The 12,969-nt window shown below is 41.1% G+C and overlaps 1 protein-coding gene across 3 annotated transcripts in view; it reads left to right on the top strand.

The window, feature by feature from the left end:
* Nucleotides 1–12,969, top strand: part of LOC114242722 (uncharacterized) — a 101,120-nt gene that overhangs the window by 85,758 nt on the left and 2,393 nt on the right. For 2 of the 3 annotated variants that reach the window (XM_089739312.1, XM_089739314.1), the window contains 10 exons: nucleotides 791–1,060; nucleotides 1,827–2,143; nucleotides 2,254–3,801; nucleotides 4,096–4,294; nucleotides 6,305–6,445; nucleotides 8,112–8,265; nucleotides 9,622–9,763; nucleotides 10,333–10,452; nucleotides 11,142–11,331; nucleotides 12,666–12,821. In XM_089739312.1, the coding sequence (XP_089595438.1) occupies nucleotides 791–1,060; nucleotides 1,827–2,143; nucleotides 2,254–3,801; nucleotides 4,096–4,294; nucleotides 6,305–6,445; nucleotides 8,112–8,265; nucleotides 9,622–9,763; nucleotides 10,333–10,452; nucleotides 11,142–11,331; nucleotides 12,666–12,821 (3,237 nt within the window). The remainder of the gene's footprint in view (nucleotides 1–790; nucleotides 1,061–1,826; nucleotides 2,144–2,253; nucleotides 3,802–4,095; nucleotides 4,295–6,304; nucleotides 6,446–8,111; nucleotides 8,266–9,621; nucleotides 9,764–10,332; nucleotides 10,453–11,141; nucleotides 11,332–12,665; nucleotides 12,822–12,969) is intronic. The other variant, XM_089739313.1, reaches the window with a different exon arrangement.

The raw sequence follows: 12,969 nt of genomic DNA, 5'->3' as shown, positions 1-12,969 counted from the left end.
AAAAATCGATTAGGAATCATGACAAAATTCTTTCTTTAAATTTCACAGCAAAACACAATAGTATATTATTATGATTATTCAAAGTGGTCGCTGTTTATGTCGCAAATAACGGGTATGGATATACATAGCTCATAGAATTAGCACATAAATTGCACGATCAAGGTCTACCGAATATGCCACAACGCAACACAAATGTAAAATGGCCTCCAGATAGTACGGTTTCGTATTTGAGCTGGGATCTCGTTACTGGTTGTGCCGTACGATTGGAATCAATAAGAACAGCCTAATGCTATTAACATCACAGTTTATTGGTTCTAAGAATGAATATTCCACGGGTTTTGTATTCGACTTATTTTTAGATTCGATTTTTGTATTATTAATTTATTTAAGATCGCGTCTTCTAAACACAAACCTTCGTAGAAGCAGTTTTGTTATTAACTCTTTACAGCCAGTAGCTGGACTAACCATAGAGTCAGAATAAGATGGGACATTAGTTTGACTTGCAACGGCTTCTGTCTTCTTCTTTTTCTCTTTTTCCTTTTACCCTCTGCTGGAAAGCTCGAATCAAATTCTTCCCTTTACTTAATTAGGCTTCTGTCGGCTAACACAATAAAACATGATCGCGCTAGTTCTAATTACAGGATACCTCGCATAGATAGTTTCTCGTCGGCCATTATGACCATTGGTCTCACAGTTTACAATGACGAAAGTTTATGGGTAAAATATAATATAGTTAATTTAGATCCTAGTGTTCACATTTGATTGTAATATATATTTTTCTTTATTACAGACAAGTCCTGTCACACATAAAGAACATCCCAGAGCTAATTCTTCTAGGAAACGTCTCGCCAACTGTCAGAAGGCTTCCGATTTTTTCTATCATGGTGAAGCATCCCCGGGGGACTTTCCTGCACCACAACTTTGTTTGCGCGGTCCTGAACGACGTTTTCGGCATCCAGGCCAGAGGCGGCCTCAACAGTAACTTGAACTACGGCTCCGATGTCCTGGGTATAGATGACCAATTGCTCAAGGAGTATGAGAAGCTGCTTGATGTCGAAGCGTAAGTATCATCTGATAATGAAGGCAGATGTATTCACCGTCCAGCTGAACTAATAAATTTCAGAAATCTAAAGGCACCTAATGTGAATGATAACTTACACGATCCTGTAATCTATACTAATATATAAATCTACAGTGGGTGGTGGTACGGATGTTATAACTACTGAACCATGCATCCGATTGACTTGAAACTTGGTATCCATGTAGAAAATACATGTACTTAATGGATAGGCTAATATTTATACCAGTGTTGGACTCCTTAATAATAATGACAATAAATAATAATGTTAATTTTAAATGCGCAGCAAAGCAGGCGAGTACGGCTAGTAGTTGATAAAATTCAAGTGAAGGCTACGCTATGATGGCAATTTTAGCTAAAAGAAAAACAATCACCATAGAATGTTCTAGAAGTTTAAAATACTGTTTTTTTTTTTTCTGTTAACCGTGAATTGAATTACAAGGCCAAACACATTCGTTTAAATAATAAGTGTTAATAAATCACGGAGTTTCGTAAATTTTGTTTGCGTAAGCTACATTCAAAACAAGACAGTGGATAAACAGTTGTCATTTTATTTCAGTTTATTATCTTTAATACTGTAGAGTAGCTTAGTTTTTAAAATATCAATGGGTCAAAACTAAAAGACAAGACTATAATATATTATGCTATAGAAACAAGGAATGTTAATGTTCAAACTACGGTTATATTTACGCTGGTCTTTGTAGGCTTGCGAAGAATTGGTTTGAGATTTTTAATTTTCTGACTGCAGACAAAAGGAGATTGCTCGTGTCCGCAAACTCAGTAATGTGACGTCTCCAGAGGTTCCTATACACAACGAGCACTTGAGGCCTGGATTCTGCAGGGTTTCGCTACCGTACTTCATGTCGGAAACCGAATTGGCATTTGTTCTTGAAGCACTGAAGATGGTCGCCACTGAAGGTTGGAAGATTCTGCCGCAATACGTGGTGAACCCACAGACCGGACAATGGAAACACCACACGTGTTCAGTTCTAAGAGACAAGAAATCTTTGTATTCAATGAACTTCAACACCGGTAAAATTTCGGTCAACGAAAGACGGATATCAGGTGAGTTTTTAAAAAAAAATCCGTACAAAATATCACATCCGAAACCGTTAACTGGGAGATTATTAAAAAATCTAATGATAATAATAAAAAGGTTTTGCGTTTTTTTTAAGGTCCTGGAATATTCCCGCAAACGTATACCGAGTGCTTACAAACTGCTCGGAATTTGTTCAACAAAGCTAGAAAACTGGCAATGAAATTTTCGTCAGCCGATCCGGAGATGACATTCAATCCTCGCATAGATTACCTACGTTGGTTTATGTTGCCGAAAGAGGCTCACGATCTGTTACTCGGGCGCTCGTCGAACGTAAAACACATAGTGCCATTTGATCCTTCCGGGTACACGGGAGCAAGAAAAAGCCTTCACGTTTCGAGATCTTCAATAACTTCCTCGCCGATATTAGGATCGTCAGCAAGGCATTTCAGTTTGTCTGCCATTGATGACTGCCATGTATTTAGACTGAAACAGAAGACCAAGTTTTATTCAAGAGAAACCAGCCTCCGGGAGGCACAGAAAGAGGAGGACACAGTTTCACGGCCCGTTCAGTTCACAGTTGGTGAATCCGTTTCGCCGTTGCGCCTAGGTCCTTCAAGACAGCCCCTGCTGGTGCGATCCCGATGCTACAGCTTGGGCTCTGATAGCCCTCCGGTTCCGTTAAGTGCGCAAACAAAAATGAATTTAGGATTGAAAGAAGCGAGTCCTAATAACGTTATTGAAAAGACTAGTAACTTCTGTAACTGCGGCAGTCAAACGGACCTATTTTCGTTGGACGATCCGCTGATCTCACCCGGAAAGTCATATCCGTACAGCACGCAAAGTAGCACGTCCATATCGGACTGTAGTCAAGTCGGTCGCAGCTCACCCACCACTTCTCTGACGTCACACACGTCGGAGGATCTCCAAGCGTATGTCAAAGAGATGACCCGAGAAATTGCAACGGAAATCAAGTCGGAAATACGTGAAGTAATCTCAAAGGTCGACGATATTCTCGAAAACTCCGATGCAGTAGAACAGTCTAATGCCAGCATAACTTCAATATCTAGTCAGAACGAAAAGGACTCTGTATCAGTCATAGATGTAACTGAGTATTTAATGGAGATGTCAAAGGAAATGGCTTCAGAAGTCAAACACGAGATAAGAGAGATGGTCAATCAAGTCGACGGAATGATATCCCCTGATTATTCAGGTAACTGTGCAAGAAGAGGCTCTCCACCTCAGACTGGTCGTAGAAGGGTAGGTTCAGGTCCAGAATTAGGTCTCGATTTAAAGAAATCTACTCAGTTCCTAAGGAAATGTCCCACCAGTCCAGTTCTGCCGTCGCAGTACGACGAGGAAGACAGGTTCTGCAAGCGATCACCTCAGTCGCCTAAATCGGCTCAGTGCACTCCTTCGCACGAGGCTTCAGGACCGAATAGCATTTCGTTTAATTCCAGCGAAACCTCTACTCCCGACACCATAATCCAAGTGGTCACGACGCAAAACTCGCCAAATCTCCCAAAATCATTAAGCTCGAATAAGTTGTCTGATGATGAGGTTTGCAACGACGCGACCTGCCGTCACTGCTGTATCAAAAAAACTTGGTGCCAAAACCCGTCGGTCAGTTCCCAAGATAGCGGCATCAACATGACCTTCACGGACACCGACACTTATTTAGACTTTGGTAAGCTCTTCTGACTGTTGTTTATGGATGAACTTTCGTATTGCATAACAAATATTTTGTTGGCTTTCGCGAACTTGAAACAATTCAATGTCAAGACGAGACGCGTTGACAGCGACGACGATTGGTTATAAGTAAACAGGGATTTATTGCTTTTGTTCAATGTGTAAATTGATTTTGTCTGTTGCTCGAATAATTTATTAGAGACCATTCATTGTGAATAATGCATAAGGTTCGCGGTGCATATATATTCGAATGGAAAAGAAATAAATTTTAATCGTGTTCTTTTTTTAATAGATCCGACCACGAAACAGGCAAGGAAGATCCAGGGAAGACTTCGTATGTGCCCGAAGTATGAGAAGAGTGAAGTGCCGGATATAATTGAGGGAGTTCCGGTGTGTCCAGGGGAACACTCAAGACAGACTGCCAAATATGAGACAACTGGTGACGGCAAAATCGTCTTTCAAATACCTGATGATGCGAATAGGAAGAATAGGTAATTTGACTTTTTTATTTATTACTAAAGTGGGTGGATGAGCCCACCGCCCACCTGGTGTTAAGTGGTTACCGGAGCCTATAGACATCTACAACGTAAATGCCGCCACCCACCTTGAGATATGAGTTCTAAGGTCTCAGTATAGTTACAACGGCTGTCCCACCTTTCAAACCGAAAGGCATTACTGCTTCACGGCTGAAATAGGCGGGGTGGTGGTATCTACCCGTGTGGACTCACAAGAGGTCCTACCATCAGTAAACTTAGATAATGGGTTATAGTTTAGTTGGCATTATAGGTCCTCGCTGCCTATTTCTGTTACGTGGCAGTCAGATCTTCGGACTTGAAAGGTGGGATAACGTTTATAAAAAAAAACCACTGGGATAATGCTAGAACTCTGGACGGTTATCCACTATTCAGCATTGGCAATGTTAATGACTAAAACAATAGGAATAACCGTCCGTTCGTGAAGTGTACCAAATAAATTCTAGTTCTTTTTATACAATTTTGTTATGCTACATTATATAAGTGCATAAAATTCAAAATAGATGAAAGGAGTTACTCGATTTAATAGTGAACAAATTCTGAATGCGCTCTATGATTGAGTTTTTAATGGACCCAAATCATTTGAAAAAGTTTGAAGTGAACTTAAATGTAGTTCAATCTGTCGTTTCATTTCATTCTAGATAAATGAGGCGTTTCTTCAAAGTTTGAACTGTCCGCCCAATGATATTTCATGTGTCGACACTGTTTTTGGTTCATATTCTATTTCTTCTTTACATATTTCAACATTCGATTTGTTTGTATGTATTTATTTCACCTACGTGTACGTTCTATCTACTGCAAAATCTGTTGCAAAGGCTGTTATGACTATTATTATCATCGACTAGCTGTAACCGTCCGCTTCGTTTGGCACTTAATATTAACATTATTATTTCTCACCCCCACAAAGATTCTTATCATGAACGCCCCTGCAACTGGTGTAGGGAGTCCAACACTCATATAAATATTAGCCTATCCATTAAGTACATCTATTTTCTACATGGATACCAAGTTTCAAGTCAATCGGATGCACGATTCAGTAGTTATAACTGAACATCCGTAAAAACCACTGTAGATTTATATATTAGTATAGACAAGACTATTCTACAATATGCCTAAGACTACCTCATCTTTATCTTTCCGTCCCATTACAAACCAGTAAGAATGTACTGATATATTTTCCTTTCTTAAAATAAAATTCGATGTCGAGTAAGAGATTATCCAACTGAATAAAAAAGGTGTTGTCTATACTATCTATACTTCTATACTTAATATTATAAAGAGCAAAGATTTGTTTGTTTGTTTGTTTGTTTATATTGAATAGGCTCCGAAACTACTGAACCGATTTGAAAAAATCTTTTTCTGTTTGGATGCTACACTATTCCCGAGTGGCATAGGCTTATAGTCTACCTTTTTTGGAACAAAAAATAAGGATCCTTACTAAAACTCCAATAATGTAACCCAAGGTGTAAAAAAATTTCCTAAAATATTCTTTACATCGCGTGCGAAAACTATTGATAATTGAATAAAATAATGTACTACGCCTTTGTAGAACACATTATTATTTACAAAAAAGTGTCACGACAGCATATTATTATGTCTAACTATTATATTTATGACGCAATAAGTGCTCTTTTATTTAAAGCAAATAAAACAACGTCAAATATCGTTGAAATTTTTGTTTAAAGACCCGAGCGGAGCCGGAGCGGGCCGCTAGTTACCTATAAACCTATTCTTTTTTATATATTTTTTTTTATTGCTTAGCTGGTTGGACGAGCTCACAGCCCACCTGGTGTTAATTGGTTACTGAAGCCCATAGACATCTACAACGTAAATGCGCCACCCACCTTGAGATATAAGTTCTAAGTTCTCAGTATAGTTACAACGGCTGCCCCACCCTTCAAACCGAAACGCATTACTGCTTCACGGTAGAAATACCTACTGTTGAACGTTCGTGGTTTGTTTCAATAGTGCTAGTGCATCAGTGGGGGACTCGAAGCGTTTGAGCAGGTCCTCGAACGCTTCCTCCAGCTGTTCTGACCGCAGCAGCCGCTCCAGCGGATACGGCACCGACCAGCGGTCGTCGCATGAGGAGAGGTTTTGCGATAGGAGGTTAGATAATCTATGTGTTGTTGTCATTTTGAGACGGGCCGGTTTTTCAATAGAATTAATCATTTTGGTCTTATGGGTTATAATTATTATTGGCCAATGTCTGTTAGACTTTTATCTATTTGATTAAAATTAGTTCTGGCGGAGAATTATTATCTGGTTTATTATCTTATTATTATTTTAGTCGTCGTGGCCTAACGGATAAGACGTCCGGTGCATTCGTGTTGAGCGATGCACCGGTGTTCGAATCTCAGGCGGATACCAATTTTTCTAATGAAATACGTACTCAACAAATGTTCACGATTGTCTCAAGGTGGGTGGCGCATTTACGTTGTGGATGTCTATGGGCTCCAGTAAACACTTAACACCAGGTGGGCTGTGAGCTCGTCTACCCATCTAAGCAATAAAAAAAAATCTGCATCAGCCTACCATGAGATATGCCATAGCTATCAGAGAATAGGAGATGGCAAATCCTGATTCTTTTTCCATAAAACGTCTATTTTAATCAAGCTTCGAACAACAGCAGCTATAGTAGAATTATTTTATCGCTGCAGTTTGGGTCATAAAAAATCAGAGCGGTGAAGCGAGTATTTCCCTCTCTCTTCCACTCACGAGCCTTATGGACGGGCATAGTGAAGCGCATTGTTGTTGTCGATAAGCGTTATCGATAGTGTATTTAGTTTTGTCATTTTGTGGGTTAATGATAAAAATGAAAGAAAAAATCACTAATCGAACACTTACACCACATATCGCCGCAGCAAGTTAACGAGAACGGCAGATATTAACACTTTGTAACGTTTCGGGATTTATTCTTATTTCAGTGAACATTTTTAACACATTGTTGATAACAACACTGCCGTTTTGATACAAAACAAAGGAGTAGCCATTGTGTCACTAAAGAAATTCAGAGAACGAATGCATAAAAACACATTGCTCTTCGACATGATGTACTATAACTTGCAAGTAACTACAAATGACTCATAACATAACAACGTGTCACCACCGTAAATTACTGGTGGCGTAATTACTGGTGGTAGGACCTCTTGTGAGTCCGCGCGGGTGGGTACCACCACCCTGCCTATTTCTGCCGTGAAGCAGTAATGCGTTTCGGTTTGAAGGGTGGGGCAGCCGTTGTAACTATACGGGAAACTTTAGAACTTGTATCTCAAGGTGGGTGGCGCATTTACCTTGTGGATGTCTATGGGCTCCAGTAACCACTTAACACCAGGTGGGCTGTGAGCTCGTCCACCCATCTAAACAATAAAAAAAAAAAAAAAAAAACCCTTCGTATTCCACCCCGCTGCCGTGTACCTGCCTTCGATGACTCATTTATTTTTATAGATAATGGCGTTGCGCCCGCGCAACATGCTCACCGCCCTAGCCGGGCTATGTTTTATGACCCAAACTGCAGCGACAAAATAATTCTACTATAGACTGTAAGTCTGTTATGCAACGACACCAGCTTGGGTCAAGATCTTCTTTAAGTTACCCCCAAAATCTATACGAACATACATTTAGAATGAATGAAATGATAACAAGTAGAAACTAGATCGAATTTTTTTTATTGCTTAGATGGGTGGACGAGTGGTACCTAGCCGCGCGGACTCAGAAGAGGTCCTACCGCCAGTAGATCCACCACTACAATCGAAAACATTTGTTTTGATTCCAGTGAGTCAGAATGTAGAGCGTTCAAGCACGAGTGTTGGGAAGAAGAGGCCGACGACAGCAGCGCCTGTAGCGACACATCCCTCGCGGATTTCACGTTTGACGACGAGGGAAAGTGGCATTGCCCTCCCAAAGCTATCTGGAAGGCCACCGTTGAGGTATGATATTCACCGTATGTTCCATGGGGAGTGCTCTGAGGAATTGCTTGAGATGATCCCCTCATCTCGTTTTTGTCATCGCATCTCCCGCCATCGGAACAGAGTTCATCCATATTATCTGGAACCGCTGCGTTCATCGACAGTGCGTTTCCAGAGGTATTTTTTGCCACGTACCATCCGACTTTGGAATGAGCTCCCCTCCACGGTGTTTCCCGAGCGCTATGACATGTCCTTCTTTAAAAGAGGCTTGTGGAGAGTATTAAGCGGTAGGCAGCGGCTTGGCTCTGCCCTTGGCATTGTTAAATTCCATGGGCGACGGTAACCACTCACCATCAGGTGGGCCGTATGCTCGTCTGCCTACAGGGGCAATAAAAATAAATAAAATTTTAGAAAGTAAGGTGTTTTTGCGTCTTCTCCTAACCGATTGCCAATAAGATTACCCAGTGTTGTATAAACAAGGTTTGTTGAATTAAATTTGAATTCCCAGAAAACTAAACCGACTAAAAAGGGGGAAGGTACATACTCACAAATGCTTGCTTGATATTGTTTGTGGTCTTCTGTCGCCGGGGCACTGTTCTGGATGCTGGAGTTTAAGACACACGAACACACGCACAAGTTGAATAGCAAAATTTGCGAAAAACAATATTTTTTAAATTAAATAGCTTTTTTATAATGTTGCGCGCGCGGTGCGAAAACGTCGAGTCAGTTCTATTTCTTCGCCCGCTAGGAGGCGCGTTACAATTCTTCATAAAGCCGATAGATGCCGTGGATTAGAAAAAAGGGAATTTTAGTCGGTTTTCTAACACCCAGTTTCCCTTATCAATTAGTTTCATAAAAGCTAGTTCATTATTTCAACAGTTTTGCTTACCATACCCCTTCGCTGAGCTATGAAATGTTTTCTTACTATAGTGGGTGGTGAGGCGGGCTAATGAACCAATTGTTAAAGCGTTTTCCCATAGACGCCGCAATGCGAATGTCCACTTTACACATGAGGTCTCATTCTTTGGAGTAAGGTGTACAAATAGTAGTAACCATTGTGCTGTGAGACACTACTGGTGCTAACGCATCAGTCTGTTGAATTTCTTGTCGACCATTCTCAGTGTATCGCATTTCCAATGCTGCAGTAAATGTTGAATAGCTACCCGGGAACCGTTAGGCCTTCTTCAAGTGCTAGGGCAGAAGTTAGAAAACTTTTCCCTTCTAGCGGCGGGCCAAGAGTTCGCCCATCTATCCTAGTTAAGCGGCATAGACACCAAGTCCGTGGGAATTCTTTTAATTAAAAATAATCAACAACTTAAACTTCGACGGTGATGGTTTAAGATTTGCGTGTTATATCCAAACCAAACTGTTCAACAGGCCATACAAGAGTTCAATATGATCCGACCTGGAGACAAAGTGCTGGTGTGCCTCTCGGGAGGCCGGGATTCTATAGCCCTCCTGCACACGATGCATCATTACCAGCTCTATGCCAGGTCTAAGGGCATGCACTTTAGCATTGGTGAGTGACGTCACCTGGTGTTACTATTATTATTATTATTATTTAGGGCGTTAATGGTACAATGAGGTCACGGCTCACTTGGTGTCAAGTGGTAATAGGAGCTCATATCACAATGTGAATGCATCCACTCTGCTTGAGGAGTAAAGTCGAAGTCTCTATTGTATTATATAACAGTCGTGAGCATACTTCACTTTACACATGACTTCAGATATTTTCAAATAGTAGCTCGAATCTCGTGTGATAATTACAAGGAATATTATCAGAAGCACTCATTAAATTATTGGATTAATGTGACAACTGATTTGCATTGAGTCACCGTGAACCCTAATGAACATACGTACTACATTTAAGGTATCTTTATATTGCTATTTGTCATCTGGTTTTAAAGAGTCATGATGTAATTATTTTGAAGTACGACTCAATTAATTATGGTATAACTCTTTTAATTTTTTACCTTTAATATACCCTTTAATATACCTTTAATATAACCTTTTAATTTTATTATTTACAATTTCATGTATCTCATCTGGCACTAAGTTTTAACTTTTACACTGATTTAATTTTTTCAGGTGCTTTGTATGTCAACGAACCTAAGACTCAAGTGGATCCACTCCATCTGATGGCGTATTGCCGGACGCTGGGGGTCAAGTTCATTTACCAGGACAAATGGGAGGACGAGGACACCGAACGTAAGTCCTGATGCATTGTCCGCCATTGCGTGCTCGTTTTTGCCTCCCGTCTAATTAACGTCTAGATCAGCCTTTCCCAAAGTGGGCGATAACGCCCTTTTGTGGGCGCTGCAGGCCTAAAGGGGGGGCGGTAAGAGACCCAGAAAAAATATGGGGGCGCTATGTAAGACGTTCGATGCATTCGTATCTAGCGATGCAACGGTGTTCGAATCCCTGGCTGGCGGGTACCAACTGTTCTAATGAAATACGTACTTAACAAATTTTCACGATTGACTTCCACGGTGAAGGAATAACATCGTGTAATAAAAATAAAACCCGCAAAATCAAATCACCCGCAGTTTGCGGTCCTACCATCGTAGGACCTCTTGTGAGTCCGCACGGGTAGGTATCACCACCCTGCCTATTTCTGCCGTGAAGCAGTAATGCGTTTCGGTTTGAAGGGTGGGGCAGCCGTTGTAACTATACTTGAGACCTTAGAACTTATATCTCAAGGTGGCTAGCGCATTTCCGTTGTAGACGTCTATGGGCTCCAGAACCCACTTAACACCAGGTGGGCTGTCAGCTCAAACAACCATATAAGCAATAAAAAAAAATCTGTAGAGACGGGCAGAGAAGGTACCGATATAGGTTCAGTAGCATAGACTGTAGTTGGTCGAGCGGCGGTGTCTGAGCGGTGCGTGTGTCCGCAGGGAGCGGCGCGGCGCCGTGCCACCGCTGGGGCGGCGCGGGCGTGCGGGCGGGCGCGTACGGCGCGTGCGGCGCGCACGGGTACGGCGTGGCGGCCCTGGCGCAGCACCTCGACCGCGCCGCCGCCGCCTTCCTCGCCGCTGCCATGCACTCGGCCAGGCTCGCCACCCTCAAAGCTCACTACAGCATCAGGTATTATACCCACTCATGCTTTACTGGTTCTTCTTAGTTCATCCTAGTCTTTTTGAAGCGCAAATGCTTAAGGTAACTTGCGACGAAATTTGCTAATAGAAATCGTCACGTAACGAAAAAACGTTATGCCCCTTCATGCAACTCTCTCTCTAGGTCTTTTTTCTATTATATACGAGTGTGTGCACGCTACTAATGAGATTTGAGCTGATGAATACTGTCGCGTCCGGTTAGATAACCTAAAGGTTAAATTTGACAGTTGTTACATAAATTATTACTCACTACTTTATATGTGATTGAAAGTATTTTTATGGTTTAAAATATCTTATATCTTGAAACCTGGTAGCTTGAAATGGGGTTTCATCTTCGTTCTAGAAAGATTTTATAGATAATAAACGGTAGCTAGCACGAATAGTCAAATCTTGACGAATAATAACTACGAATAATACGAATAATAACCGCGAAATTCTATTTATTAAGTAATTTCGAAGATCGGAAATAATAAAAAATACAAAATGAAACCGCAAAAATCATTTCAATTAATTTTTTAATAATTTAATTAATTATTAGTTATCAAAAATATTGAATGAAGATGTTTTAAGTAAGGATGGATATCTTTTTGACTCTGGACAGCACACGAATTACTTTTTTAAATCTCATACCCGAAATTCCGTTGCGAACTATTCACTAATGACACTGACATGGACCTCGATATATTTAAAAAATAATCAGTATAAACAGTACATTTTCTTAATTTGTTTTCATTACATGGCTGTCTTAAAACTTACAAAGTAAACGTTCGTTCAAACAAAACAAAAGTTCAACAAAACAAAATGAAAAGTTCGCAAATGGTATTTAGTAGTGTAATGTAAAGTCGGCGGGGTTAACGTTCTTAGACGAACACAAGCGGCTTCCGCCATTGCCGTACCCGCATCACGGTCCAGACAGAGAGACCGAATAGATAGATTCTATAATTCAATTATTATTAGTAAATGTGGCTTTTCGGTCGAAACGCGAGTCGCTGTGTGTTTTGCTAGGTTTTATCAATTAAGACTTTTTACTCCCAATTAAACGCGTAACAAGGATGTTTAGCCGTCCGTAACGCTGTTGGTAAAATTCCAAACAAAACCATCGAATGTCATTTCTCGAGCTCTTCTAAAAACTCCATTGTACTCTCAAGTCAATTGCCATAATTTTAATGGGTCACTAACTTCTGGAAGTTTCTACGGTGAGATTTGTCAGCGGTTTCTGCTTACGGTGACAGTCGGTGCTGCGACCATAGATTAGCTGTGACCTTATATGTGAGATGTGTGATCGTATAATATGATTGGTTACAGGGAGCACGACCTCCGCGTCATCCGTCCTTTCATTTATGTTCGCGAGCGAGCACTGGACGCGTTCGCGTGCGCTCGCGCCCTGCCAGATTTCCGCACGGTGCAACCTTCCTCGTCACCGGAGTCCACGCCACCCACAGACGACAGTGGCGACAGCGGGTGAGAACCTAACATTTTTATTTTTTATTTTTTATGACTTAGATGGGTGGAGGAGCTCACAGCCCTCCTGGTGTTAAGTGGTTACTGGAGCCCATAGGCATCTACAACGTAAATGCGCCACCCACCTTGAGATATAAGTTCTAAGGTC

The sequence above is a fragment of the Bombyx mandarina genome, chromosome A1 (genome assembly GCF_030267445.1).
Source record: "Bombyx mandarina strain Sakado chromosome A1, ASM3026744v2".
In the NCBI taxonomy this organism is placed as follows: Eukaryota; Metazoa; Arthropoda; class Insecta; order Lepidoptera; family Bombycidae; genus Bombyx; species Bombyx mandarina.
Note: the sequence above shows the minus strand (reverse complement) of the source record. Positions and strands in the feature narration are given on the sequence as shown.